General features: G+C 34.2%; 1 protein-coding gene across 6 annotated transcripts in view; it reads left to right on the forward strand.

Annotated features, from left to right (window-relative positions):
• Window positions 1-15,235, forward strand: part of RSRC1 (arginine and serine rich coiled-coil 1) — a 442,527-nt gene that overhangs the window by 346,747 nt on the left and 80,545 nt on the right. For 4 of the 6 annotated variants that reach the window (XM_063620323.1, XM_063620321.1, XM_063620322.1 and 1 more), the window contains exon 7: window positions 14,452-14,526. In XM_063620323.1, the coding sequence (XP_063476393.1) occupies window positions 14,452-14,526 (75 nt within the window). The remainder of the gene's footprint in view (window positions 1-14,451; window positions 14,527-15,235) is intronic. The other 2 variants (XM_063620324.1, XM_063620320.1) reach the window with 1 other exon arrangement.

Genomic DNA, 15,235 nt, shown 5'->3' on the forward strand with positions numbered 1-15,235 from the left:
AACAGAACATACCTCTTCATTAACAGGCTAGTAAAGGTCATATGTTGGTTCCCTTTACAGTTTACCCTGGAGAGTAAATGCAACAGTTTCATTATGTGCCTAGTTTTTACAGATCTAGGGGAAAACCAAACTCAAAGATTGCTCCAAAACCAGGTCACACATGCAGGGTGCTAGCTACAATGTGTCATCCAACAAAGCTTGCATTATTAATTTTGAATTATATTTGCTGTATTCTTTAACTAGTAGGGGTATCCCAATTAGTAGGGCCATGAAACAACTCTTCAGTCTGAATGTCGTATATTAAAAGTGCATTTAAAACATGCTTTTAACAGGATTAAATCGAGGCATGGCATAAAGCTCCTTTGGGGAAAATTTGTGGATTCAGCAGTGGAAGTCTGCATTTTATCAGAAATGTTAGCATTTTCAATATAGAAGTGTATATATTATAACACTGATATCAAGCCATTGGTCTTAGACTTAAATGATGAATCTCTCAAGTTAAGGCAACCAAAATTATGATGTACTTAAATAATGAGCATTTCATATTCCTGAAAGAAAAGTCAACTTCAAAATATTAATTTATTAATAACATAATTATTTGCTTTCATCCTTATTTTACAGTGGGATTTTATTCCTAATCTTTCTGACTTAATAATTAAACTTTAATAAAAATAAATTAACTATACTTTAATTAGAAACACTAGTGGAATTAGATTTGTTTTATATGTTATTTCCGCACAGTTTTTAAAAAACCATGATAGTAATGAAAAGAAGAGCAGACAGAACTGTTATAACTCGTGACTCACTCACTTCTTTGGTATATAATCTTAAGCAAATTATTAAGCCTCTCTGAAACTTTTTGAGGATTATATGAAAGTATCTTAAAGTACTTAGCACAGTGTCTAACACATAGTTGTAGGCCAGCATAAGTTGTTTCCTTTCATGAATTGAAGCTATGAAAACACATGATATAAATAAAAATATGTATTTCTATTTTTTAAAAAAAGAAACACTCTTTTAAATGCAAGAATAATACAAAAATTAGGAAAAGAAGTGACTTTTTCGATATCAAAAACTATCGCATCCCATCCTTGATTTCTGAGGTATATAATTAATTGCTATTTCTGGATTTTCATTCTTATTTTTAAAAAGATTGCTTACCTATAGTTACTCTTTAAAATATATATATATAGATAGATAGAATGTTTGGAGTTACTGAAGAAAATAAGCATTACAAATCATTTAGTGGAGTCTAGGATATGATTTTTTTTCAAAGGGAATAATTCTTTTTTTTTTTTTTTTTTTTTTGAGATGGAGTCTCGCTCTGTCGCCCAGGCTGGAGTGCAGTGGCGCGATCTCGGCTCACTGCAAGCTCCGCCTCCCGGGTTCACGCCATTCTCCTGCCTCAGCCTCTCCGACTAGCTGGGACTACAGGCGCCCGCCGCTACACCCGGCCAATTTTTTTGTATTTTTAGTAGAGACGGGGTTTCACCGTGGTCTCGATCTCCTGACCTCGTGATCCGCCTGCCTCGGCCTCCCAAAGTGCCAGGATTACAAGCGTGAGCCACCGCGCCCAGCCTCAAAGGGAGTAATTCTGTAGCTCCAAGCCCCAGAGTTTTTCTAAAATGCTGAAACATCTGTCTTGGAATGGGAGTTATCATAGTGGCCAAACCGACTTCAAACTGACATCAAGTTGATGGATATGCAGTAAGTCAAAGGAACACAGAATGATGAAATTATTTTTATTTTCCATATCAACATTCTGTAAAAAAGAAAAAAAAATCCAGTAGTGCCTTTCTTTGAGAGAATAAATACCACAGCACTATCCCGTGTTGTTATTGGATGTTTTCAATTTTTTTTGCTTTTATTCGTGTATTGTAGTACATGGCATCTTAATTACTGTAGCCAAGCAGTTTATTCAGGTTATGAAAAAAAAGTTGGGTATGCATCAGAGAGCAGCAGGACTGGAGAAGATACATATAAGCATGTACAAAGATACATATAAACAAAAGGCTTATACAAAAGGCTGTAAGACTTTACACATTTAAAAAAACTATCAGCTATTCACTTTTTATCTCAAATTTTAATTGAATTTGTTTGATTTCTTCCTTGTCATTAGAATGCTCATGGTTCTAGCAGAAAAGTTGGGAAGAAAAATGCCTATTCAGGTGAAGAGCATTAGGATATACTGCATACAGCTGCATTAGGCCAGCACATCTGTTGGACATACTTAGTGTGTCACTCAGCAGTGAAATAGATTATCAAAGCTTTTCTAATAAGTGACATAGAAAATTCCCCAACAATAAAAAGAAAGAGCACCTGAAGTAAATCTTTGCAAGTTTGGGTAATGTTTAAAGCCCATGTGGGGTGTAAGATTTAAGAAAATCTAGAAGACATGACACAGAATAAAATAGTAAAGGAAAAAGCTTTTACTTTTGGAACTGTTACAAAGTTTACAAAAGGGGATTTGATGTAAAAGCAAATGAAACTCATTCAATATGCACCAACTATTTATATTCTCACATTAGTGCTTTAAAAAGTAGAAAATAATATAAAGATATCATATCATTTTGTAGTTTAGATTTGTCATCCTCATTGAGCCCACATTTTTCAATATCATCATTTATTACTAGTATTATTTCTAACAATTTGCAGAAATAAACATAATCGATCTTTTGAGTAATAACTTAAAGCACGAGATGCAACAAATCATTTCTAGACTTCAGAAAAATTATTCTTATAGTTTCTGTGTCTATAAACATCCAAATGAGAACTTTAAAAAAATTAATAATGAAGTATCTTTATTCCTCCTAGAATCTGAGTTAGGTAAAAAAATGAAAATACGGTTGCTGAAACCATTGTACTAGATTAGCATTTCCTGAAATGTATTCTTTGTTTATTTATGTTACAGGAGAAGAATAGTTTTTTGGAAAATAAAGTTAGGAAACCTAGGCTAAGTTAAACAAGCCTCTTTACTGCAGAATGTCTGAGAGCTTTAAATTTGCAGATAAGCATAGTGGCTCTCCACGAGGGAGGATTCTGCATTGTGTTGCCCCCTCTTATTCCACTGTGGAACCTTGTTTAAATGGAGAATCATGTGAGGAATTTATGTTCTGTGCAATATGCTGTGAGTAATACTGGGCCAGAGGATCTTTATATATATAATTTTTTATTATTATACTTTAAGTTCTAGGGTACATGTGCACAAGATGCAAGTTTGTTACGTATGTATACATGTTTCCTTCTAACTACAGACATTTACATTTTTCTGAGACTTCACTGCACTGAATATGATTTGTGCCATAATTTCTTTCTTGACTTTTAGTCATTTTGAATTGGTTAATTCTCCCTGGCAGTAGATGGCACCCTCTGGGGACATATAGCTGTCCTCGGTTAAGTGTCCCTTGGCTTATATGGCAACATACCTCCTGGCTTCCTACTACTGCTTATTCTAAGGCCCTTCTAAACTGGTTCATTGCAACTAAAATTGACTTGTCCTCCTGGCTAAGTTTTCCTACAAAAGGTGCTTAAGTGTCATCCCCTCCTAGAAGTCTTCCCTGACCATATTCCTTTCCTTAATTGCTTTCAAAATACCTGTATACAGGGGTTTGTTTTTCCATTTCCCCTTATAGTTCATGACCTTCTTCATCTTTCCATCCTCAGCATTTAACTCAGTGATTAGGAACAGTGATAAGGAGCACAGTATTCTGCTGAGGAATTTTCTAGGTTATCTGTTTTATGCTTTGTAAATCTATTTTGAGGGGACAAATGAAGAAACTAACAAAAAAGAGCTTACTTATAGGGTTATCTGACGAAAGTTTTTATTTTTGGAGCGTTTGCTGATAGTAAACCATGGCTTTCTTTTTTGCTTTTTAGTCTTTGCACTGGCTATGTAATAATTGCAATTTCATATTTGTAAAATAATTTTTCAGTTGTAGTTACTATTGACGCATATGGTGTTTGAGGCAGATACAGAATAATCATTTCCAATATTGGACATGACTAAACATTTTTACCTGTACATTTGTATTGCTAGCATTTAATGGTATAAATTGGTGAGGAATAAGAACTTAACAGATCTCACTTCTGTGCTGTGCACATGTACCCTAAAACTTAAAGTATAATAATAATAAAATTAAAAAAAAATAAAAAAAAGAATGAGGCAGAGTTACCTGAGGTGAGCTGATATTATGACCATAGTTTTATAGTCTTTGTATATGCAGAAGTAGCAGCTATGTCCATATGTAAATTTTTAATGAATTTGATAATTATTACTAATGAGTTTTTAGGTTATCTGTTGTTCTGGGGTCTAGATAAAACTCAGTAAAAACTGTGTGAGAAAACCTTAAACACCATGGCCTGTTATGCTTTTTTAATGTTATATGTTTTATGTTAATTATATTTTTTCTCCAAAAATCATTCTTTACAGTTTCTTTTTCTTTACAGTAGCTTACTATTGTGTTCTAAATGTTGTTGTTTTCTGTTGTTATTTGAAAGTTCACATCCAGAAAATCTTGGGTTTACTGTTTTTAAATATATAAGAACTAATTAGGCTTTTGCAGTTGTGATGTTCTTAGTAATTATATGTCCTTGAGTTCAAAATTTTTGTGCTTTTCTCAGTCAAGTTGTAAATTTGTACTTATTTACTGTGAGGTATGTATGCCACTCCTTAGTCCAGAATAATATTATTTGTCAAATGTCTCTATATATTTTTTCTTATATAACTAAGTTCGTCTCCTTTTTTCTTTTAGATGCTGATAACTAAAAGTTGTTTTCTCCATACTAACAGCATGACACTTTTTTCCTGCTGAGACATTAAAAATAACAAGAAGTACTGATGCTTGCTACCAGATGGGCTGATAGATTTGGAAAATTGATTCAGCATTTACTCCTTTGTACCTGGGAGGAGCTGATATTATAACTATTATTATATAGTCTTTAAATATACACAAATAGCAGCTATGTTATTATATAAAATTTTTAATGAATTTGACATAATTATAACTAGTGAGTTTGGGGGGTATCTGCAGACACTTATTATTGCTCTTTTCTTTCCGTTGTGACCTAGAAAGAGACCCTGGCACTTCAGTCACCTGGTTTTTGCGCTCTAGGTTAAATTAGAACTGCCTTAGCCCTTAACATGAAACTTCAAAGGAAATGAAATCCTAAATGTAAATATCCCCTTTCTATCTTTGCTTATTATGTCAAAACACATAGCATACAAACTCATAATGCCTTTATTCAGACACTTTCTTACCTGGAGGCACTGTTCACTCCAGTGGTGCTTTTTAGAGACATGGGAATTATTGAAGCATGGTAATATAACATATTGGAATTAGAATTACATTAAATAGAACCACTAATCACTATACCACTTTAGGTGAGCTACTGTGTGTTAGAAAATGAGGAAGAAACTTTAGAAAATGAGGAAGAAACATTATTGAATGTTTCCCCAGTCCGAAAGGCTCATGGGATTTAATAGTGTTTTCAGGAGAAACTCTCTAGATACATTTTCTAATGCCATCTGAAATATATGAGACAAATAAGCATATCTTGATCATTGTTACAAAGCAAGAGACCTTTTGGATTTTCTGTGATTTTGAATAAACTATATTCAGATAAAAGTTTCCCCATAAATAGTGACATGTGTATGGAAGCAATAAATTATTCCCTTATTTTGATTACTGTTTGCTTCCAGGTGAATAAACATGTAAGAAACAAGATTAAAAGAGCATTAAATTAATATTAAACTGTGATTCACAGGCTCTGTGTATTGGTCATTCTGACCATTGACAAATTATTTAATTTTCATGGGCCTTTCATTTGTTCACTAATACCATACACATAGTAATGACTTACGTAGATAAAATATTCATACTTAGAAATTATTGGAAAATAGTACTTGTCAGCTTATACTGTATCTTTTTTACTCACATTGATTTTTAAAACATGACAATATTTAAACCGAATGAACATGAGAAAGAATAAGATGTTGGTAAATGTTCTTACATGTATTTTGATGACTAATCCAATAAAGTTTACACATATGTGAAATGATAGGATGGGCAGTGCTGGATATGTATTACTGGTGTTGTAATTACAGATCATGCCAGTTTGCAATCATTGCTTAAAATATTTTGACACAGCAGTGTTTGTGAAATGCCGTAGTGTCTTGGTCATTGTCTTAGTGTTAATGTGGAAACTATTAAGAATTATAACAAATTGAAATAAGCAAAAATACATTTTGCTAGATGTTTTTATTTACAGTTAATTAGAACATTTCTTGCTTGGCCCCCAGATTTATATTAGAGCATCACGAAACTTCTTCAAAACTTGAGAGTATAATTTTCTTAACTTTGTAGATGGAATATTGGAGTTCATGTGTATTTTTAAATACAGGTAATAAAGTGGAAAAAGTGTGCCCATTGGAGTTGGGTAGAAGCCCTGCTGTGCCACATTCTAGTTAGGCAAGTAAACTAGTAGTTCTCCATGCATGCTTTCTGCCCTCTTTCTATGCATTTATATACATACACTTACGTACTTTGGTTTTTTTAGTAAATGAGATATGCTACATATGGTTATTTAACTTGCTTCTTTATTTAATATTTGTCTTGAAAATCTTTCCGTATTAATATATATCAGCCCATCTTATTCTTTTTAGTGGCTTTTGTATTTCATAATATTGCACTGTGTTTAGCCTCTTCCATATTTAGGTTGCTTGCTTTATTGTCATTACAAATAGTGCTGTGCCTTGTGTATATATTTTCAAACTCTTGTGCACACATTTTCAAACTCTTCTACACACATATCTGTAGAATAGGCTCCTACAAGTGGGATGGCTTGATGCAGGGTATATGTATTTTCAATTTTGTTGGATAGGCCAAAAGTCTGTGTAGCCCGGAACCTTTTTTTTTTTTTTTTTCTGAGTCAGAGTATTGCTCTGTCACCCAGGCTGGAGTGCAGTTTTGGGATTCTAGCTCACTGCAGCCTCAAACTCCTGGGCTCAAGCAATTCTCCTGTTTCAGCCTCCCAACCCAAGTCCTGAAGTCCCAAGCTGGGACTTCAGGCACATGCCACCAAGCCTGGCTAATTTTTAAAATATTTTTTGTAGAAACAGGGTCTCACCATGTTGTCCAGGCTGGTCTCAAACTCCTGGCCTCAATTGATCCTCCCAAAGTGCTGGAATACAGGTGTGAGCCACCACACCTGGCCAACCGTTTTGAATAAAAGCTTATCTTTTTAACCTTTTCAGGTTCTCTTCTTCTTTTTAATTTCCCCCAGAAAATTACTGATTTCCTCTAGATTTTCTAATGTATGGCCCTGTGGCTTTTAAATATTTATGTTTGTGTGTATGTGTATTTACTTTTTAAAATTTCTTCTGCATCTCTAATTGTGTCACTTTACTAATTTCTTATGAATTTTATTACAGTCTTTTTTTCCTTGATTAGACTTTCTAAAGGCTTATCTATTTTTGAGCAATTTGATGAGTTTGATTAAATGTAAACTATTCTTTTCTTTCTTTGTGAGTAACCTATTTTTTTTCTCCAGGTGTTCTTGAATGCTTTTTGGTACAGTTCTTGGTATTTCACAGTTTCACCACAATTTGCTTGTGTGTATCTACGTTGCATTTTCTCAGGTTCTCTTTGCAACCTGAGAAACTGTGCCTTTCTAAAGTTCTGAGGGAATCGATTTCTATTATGTCTTTGATTATGTCTTCCCTCTGTTCTTTCTTTTAATTAAGAACTTGTCTTGGATAGATGTTAGAACATATAGATCTTTCTTCTGTCCTTCTAACTGTATGACCTTGAAAATTTTTTTTAACTTCTCTGTTTTTCAGTTTCCTCATCTGTAAAATGGGGGTAATAATTGTAACTGTCTCACAGAATCATTTTGAGAATTAAGTGAAATATATACACATGTACAAACACTAAGCTACATAGTAAACATTCAATAAATGTTAACTTCAATAATGATAATATTGTCACTTAACTTTTTTTGTAAGCCTCTTTGCATTCAGGGAAAATTCCTTGGTAAGATCTTCTAACACATTCATTTAGTCTTCAACTGTATTCATTCTGTTCATTTCATGTATGGAGTTCTCTTTTGATGGTCAAGATTTAGTTACCAAGACGTAATCAATATCTTCCCACATCACATTAAGGATGTTATTTACAGTGATAGTGATTCCAAAAACTTGTTTACCTTATTAACCAATTCCTCTACTTAATTGTTTTATGGTGTTATTGTTGTTTGTGTTGTTCTTGTTTGTTGTATCTCTTTCGTAAGATTGGTTTACCTCAACTGCCTGGTAATTCTAGGTTGGTTGTTCATCTTTTTATTTGACAATCCCTGTAATCCTGTCATTTCAATTCATTATGCCCTGTCTCCATTGATTGTGTCAGTAGCAAAATGTGTTGTTGGTACTGACATACTGGTAGGTTGTCGTGACTTTTAGGGGTCAGTAATTACCTGCCCTTGCCTCACTGGCCCCAGCACCTCTTATACTCACCGCATTTACCTGTTGTCAAACACTGCCTGCACCCCTACTTGTCACATACAAGGGAGGTGCCATTGTTTAGCTGCTTTAATAATAATTCAGTTTGATATTTGCCCCAAGGCTGTCTCCTGTGCTTGGTATCCATTGACTCTAAAATTAGAACATTCCTAGAACTTTTTCCATGTTTGTATAGTCATCTGAATGTGATGGGCTTTGATTTCCTCTAATCATTTTTCTATACTTTTGTTCTCATCTGCTTTCTGTTTAAGAATTTCCCAACATTTGCAGTATATTCGTGGTGATGCAGTATCAAAGACTGGGCTACATATAGAAAACAACTTTGGGATGAGGGTTGTTAAAGCCCTGTAAAGAGATTTTCCCTGAAAATATTAATATAGTCTGAAAGGGCATGAGTCGGACACCCTATCAGTATTTTCCAGTTCCTGATTTGATGATTCACATCCATAGGGTATGTAAAATACTTCCCCAAATCATTTAAAATCTAACTTTGGCAAACAGCTACAATAATTGAAAAAGCCAATCCCCTATGGAATTTTAAAAATAAAATTGGTAAAGATGTGAATAAATTCTGGTAATATACTACCAGTGACACATCCTGAATCATGCCCTGATTAGCCCCTTGTTGCCTCTGCAGCTCTTCTTCTGATTTCCATCATCCAAGTGAAACAGCCATAGAGGGATTCTTTTCTGAAAGGAGACTTCATTTTAGAAGGGGCAACACGGCCTGGTGCGGTGGCTCACGCCTGTAATCCCAGCACTTTGGGAGGCCGAGACAAGCGGATCACCTGAGGTCAGGAGTTCACGACCAGCCTGGCCAACATGGGGAAACCCCCTCTCTACTAAAAATACAAAAATTAGCCGGGCATGGTGGTGCACGCCTGTAATCCCAGCTACTCGGGCGGCTGAGGCAGGAGAATCACCTGAACCCAGGAAGCAGAGGTTGCAGTGAGCCAGGATCGTGACATTGCACTCCTAACTTGGGTGACAAAGCAAGACTCCATCTCAAAAAAAAAAAAAGCAACACAATTTTTGTATTAATTTTCTAAATCCTTTTCGTTCATTCGTTTAGGAAACATTCCTTAAACACCTGCTGTATTAGGCAAAGTGGACATAACAAACAACGCCAAAACTTCAGTGCCTTAAAATAATACACCTGTGTTTTTTCCTCATGTCGCAGTATAATGCAAGTCATGAGGAACGCACTTCTTGCAGAATTTAGAGACCCAGATTCCTTTAACTTTGTGGTTTGCCCTTTTTGAGTCCTTGATTGAACCAGTAGATGGGGAAAGAGAGTGAGGATTACATGAGGGTTTTTTTTTTAATAGGCCAGCTGTGGAAACATTATACACATCACTTAGGCTCACATTCCATTAGCCTGGACTCAGGTAAACAGCCACACTTAAGTGCCAGGGAGACTAGAAAATGTAGTCTGGCTAAAGATACATGAAGTAAACACTGACAATTTCTGTCACAACTGCTGTGTGCCCGGCTCTCAAGGAGACAAGTATATGTTCTTCAGTGAAGAGAATAAAGTGCTGTACATCCCATAAAGAGGGTATTTAAGTACCTATGGAAAAAAGAAGCAACAGTTATATCCACTTGGGGACAAAGGGTGTTGACTGGGGAAGGCTTCACAGAAGAGAGTGATATTTGAAGTAAAACTTTCTGGTAGGATTTTTTTCAGCAAGAAAGTGAGAATGGGCACCCCAGCAGTAACAAAGGTATAGCAATTCAAACTAAAGGCACTGTGGCCCAGCAAGGCTAGATTATATAGATCCTTGGAGTGAGAAAGGAGAAGTAGTAAATGATGACATTGAAAGGTTACATTGAGATCAGGCTGTGAAGGGCTTTTTTTTTTTTAATTGATACATAATAGTTGTATGAAGGGTTTTAAATGGTATGTAAAGGATTTAGGGGTGTGTGTGTGTGTGTGTGTGTGTGTACATGTGTCTATGCAGCAAGGCACCCTCAAGGTTTTTTAGCAGACAGTGACGTCATATTTGGATTTTAGGAAGGTACATCTATTTATTTAACAATTATTGAACATATCTGTGTCCTAAATACTGTGCTTACTGCTAAGGATACAAAACAATAAACATGTTCCTTGTTCTGGTGGTAATATGGAGGGTTCATTGGAAGTACTAGTATTAGAAGTACAGAGATCATATAGGAGCTCCTTTCTTGTTCAAAGTAAAAAGAAATGAGGTCTCAAATGTGAGTATTGGCAATGAAATGGAAAGGAATGAATGGATTCTAGATATAATTTGTGGAGTTGGATCCAAAAGAACTGCTGGTTCTGGTACAATCAGCTGGTACTGCATAAGAATAAGAGTTGAAGGAAAATGTCGTAGAGGTTTTCAATCTGAGAGATTAGTTGGCTGGTGAAAATATGACATACTAAGGGAAGAGCATCAGGTTTGAGAGATAGATTGTGAGTTCAGCTGTGGATGTGATTTTGAAATATCTGTTTGGCAGTGTCCAGGAAGTAATTGGAAAAAAACAGTTCTGGTGATCAGGAGAGGGACCATAGATAGTAGGTATGGCTATGATAGACATATGTGTTACAATTTAGACCTTCTATATACAGCCCAAGAATAGAACGCCAAGAAGGCAAAGGTAAGCAAAAGAAACAGCAGCCCAAAAAGGCTGACAAATAATTATTAGAATTAGGAGAGCATTTCCAGAAAGATGTGGTTGGTTCACTGCTTTTTTGTTTTTGTGTTTTGTTTGTGTTTATATATATATATATATATATATATATATATATATATATATATGATAAAACTGAGTTAACCTAAATTTGGTTCTTACAGACTTTGGGGGACCGTTGAAAATGCTGTGGGGGCAAAAGCTGGTGGGAACAAGAAAAGGCAGTAGCTTGGTTAAAAGAAGAGTAAATGTTTTACAGGATTTGTAAGACTTGAATATATTTATAGTCTGAGGGTAGGGAAGAGAGAGTTTAAACCTTAAGCAAACAGAATCCTGAAGGGTATGAAAAGGAATATGTTCTAAAGTGCAAATGGATGGGTTTACTTTCTGAAACAAGCCAAAGAAGGATTGATGAACGTAAAAGTTTGGAGTCACATGGAAGTGAGTCTGAGAAAATATAAGGGAGTGTGGGGAGTTGGTATGGGGTTATTGCCATTTGTAGTAAAGACAGCATAGTAAGTTGTAGGAAATGAGAATGGACACTAACTATGGATGCTGACTGAGGAGGAGCAATACAGAAACATCCATGTTAATTTCTAAAATACTGGTTTTTGGTAGAGTCAATAAATAGCATGTATACACTGTTTCATAGGGAGCCTCTGCAGCAAAAATAGAAAAAAAATGGTCAAATGTGTTATAGGTTGGTACAAAATTAATTACAGTTTTTGCTATTTTAATGGTTTTTGCCATTAAAATAACAAAAACTGCAATTACTAAAAATGGCAAAAACCACAATTACTTTTGCACTAACCTAATAGCAACAGCTTAGCAAAACAACAGAGGAAGTAGGGTGTCTATAAGCATGGAATAGAAATGACTTTCTTGGGGTCCAGGGTGGGTAGTGAAGGAAGTGAAGCCTAGTGGGGACAGCCTGGGAGAGTGGAAGAACCAAGGGATTGGAACTTGTGTACAAGATTAGTAAAAGATGTAATTACTTTGGTAAATGAAGTGCTTAATAGTAGATCCTGGTATCCAAACAGGATCATGAATCATTAGAGCAGGTCTGACCACTTGTTCGTTATGCTCTTTGGTGTCAAATTTCATGGCACATCTAGTAAGATTCAGTATCCCTGTTTGTAAAATGGGATTACCACCTTTTTGAGAATACAAAAATTTGCAGAATAAATTAAATCACATATGAATGCCATGAGTTCTTCCTTTATTCACACTTCAATCATAATATTATAAAGCAGTCAGAAAGACAAAAAGAACATTTTTTCCAGATTTCCTTAACAGTCAATGAGGAGTTTATCCTAAGGACTCAATTTAAGTAATTGTTCCCTTCAAGTGAACTCAGATTCTTCATGGAGGACATATTGGTTGTTGGCAAAATTTTCAAATGTGTGCTTTTAAGATTAATTATTATCTATACTATTTCAACATAATTCAAAAGATTTTCTATTTATACACATGTACACACACATATATTTGGAGCTCTTGATTGACAGTTTGAAGCTCAGTTACATAAAATATTTAACCACAGCACCAGAGCCATTTGCAGTTTAAAAAAAACATATAAAATAATATTCCTATGAATTGTCCATGTATAGCAACAAATCAGTAAGAAAGGATAAACTAGCATAGTGAAATAGATAAATCAGATTTAGGCAGGCTAGTTTATTGAATTTAAATTGTGCCCAGTTGGCCCAAGAGCTATATATAAGCAATCCATCTTACGTTGTTAATGGAGGTTCTTGAAATCCACCTGATGTTTGCATTATTAAATTTCAGTCTAATGAGCCCTGCTAATACATATTGAAGATGGTTGTAAGGAGTAGAATGTGAATCTGAGCGGGATAATTTGAAAGAAACATAAGCTGAGCATTTTACATGACTCAAGGGGTATATCTACAATTACACATATAACCAAAATTGAATTTAAATGGAATTTCTATTATCCTTGTCCTTCTACCAGGGAGAATAAAGTGTAAATGAAGTAAAAGTCTTTAGAGTTACTGGTGGTTTGTTTTTATTATCTAATTTAATAGATTCTTGCAATGATATGGAGTGGCATAAAAGTTTTAATATTTCATGACTTTAAATGCAGTCTAAGTATATATAAAAGCTTGTAAATGGAAACAGATGTCTGTGTAATTGGATATAGTACTTCATAACACCATTATATAAGTTTTATACTTTAAGAAAGTGTCAATATTAATGTTAAAGAAAAATCAAACTTTGAAGAAGAATAGTTTTGTGTGTGACATGTATTTTATATAAATTCCCCCTTTAAGCCAGTCTTTATACTTCTAAAGGATGTGTTGATTTTGCATAGGAAAAATATATGCAGCAAAAAATTGAAGAGTAAGAAGGTTTATTTTTTAAATCACAGTTTACATTGCTGTTATTATTATAATAAAGGCTCATCCAAAGTTTAATGCTGGCACAGTTTGATTCTTTTTCTTTTGACGAGGCAATACTTTTTTAACTTAATATTTCATCAACTATAATGCTATTAGAGACTTATTTTCACTTAGTTCACTCATCAGGCAGTGAGACGGCAATAAAGGAGAATCGCTCCTTTGAGACATTAATGCTTTGGAATAAATGATGTGCTAGAACAGAAATTTAATTAATTTACAGAGTATATTGATAGTCCCTTGTTACTGTGCTGTATATTTTTAATCTTCCTCAACATCTGTAGTAAAGTGTTTGAAAACCCCTGCAGTTGAGCAACTAGTAGATAATTAAGTAATAAGGGAAGAGGTTTCTAGAGGGAAAGAGATTCTTTTTACCAAATGCTGTCATAACATGAATCAAGAACCACTACTATGATGTGCAATGAACAAAAAAGTATGCTACCTAATTTGATACTGTTTCATAGATATTGCAAACTTCTTACATTTAAAATGAGAACTGTAGCTTAAGAACTTTCCTCCAAAATTTAAAGCAAATGCATTACACTGATACATCAGATGACTTTTAATGACAAACAACTTTTCCCAATTCATATGTCATCATTTAAATGTGTCTTGCTTAAATTCATTTTCCCTTTAGTACAGAGATTGTCTTGAAGGAAGCCTCAAAAATTCTAAATAAATATTCTGAATATTTATTCTGAATAAAGAATATAAAATATGTATTTCAGATGTTCAACTGCCTTGTTTCTTTCTTGTGAGTACTTCGTGGAAAATAAGTAATGAATTTCTAGTCCCTTTAACCAATATTTTCACTTTAAATATGGGCATAAAATAAGTACAAAAATTGTATTGTTTTTGTTTCAGCAAAAGCTGATGAAGCATTGAAAGCCAAAGAAAGAAATGAGGAAGAAGCAAAGAGAAGAAAGGAGGAAGGTAAAGGCATGTGTTCATTTTTCTCTGAGAAATCACTATTTGGCTGTATTTCCTGAATAAACCATAGAATATAATCTAATGCCTTAAGGGTTACTTCATGCTATTTCATGAACCAAAACTATGACACAATAGCACACTATATTCATTGTCTTGGACACTAATGTTTGCTCTCATAAGATTAGTTTATAAGCATCCTATTATGTATTCTGGGAAATTGGGAGGAGATAAGATTATATGGTAGTGCTGATGTTGGTTTGTTCCTTCTGAGTTTTATAGTTTAAAAATTATCAAAATCAGTCACAGAAATAGATTGAACCTTATCCATAGATTTTGAAATATTTCAGTAGTGATGAAGAAAAGTCCTCTTGCCAATAAAACTTTTTTAAGAGTTGAGAGAACATTGAAATTCAAAATGTCATAAATAGTTATATGAAATCCATGTCTTAATTTTTAAAGATATTCTTTTTAAAAAACAACATTTAGGCCATTCCCCCAAAATATTATCAAAACAAATCTAACACATTTTTATCCCCTCTAACAAGTTTTTATTTTCCCCTTAATTTGCTATCTGTGATTTACGTGAGTGAAAATTTTGCATTTTTTTCTTCACGGGGGATTATATACATATACTGTTCTAAATTACAGTGCTTAAAGCAAGATTCAGGCAAATCTCTCTCAGTGAGTTAAGTTGATGATCTGCTTAGACTGGCAATCA

This window comes from Symphalangus syndactylus, chromosome 17 (assembly GCF_028878055.3).
Source record: "Symphalangus syndactylus isolate Jambi chromosome 17, NHGRI_mSymSyn1-v2.1_pri, whole genome shotgun sequence".
Lineage (NCBI taxonomy): Eukaryota > Metazoa > Chordata > Mammalia > Primates > Hylobatidae > Symphalangus > Symphalangus syndactylus.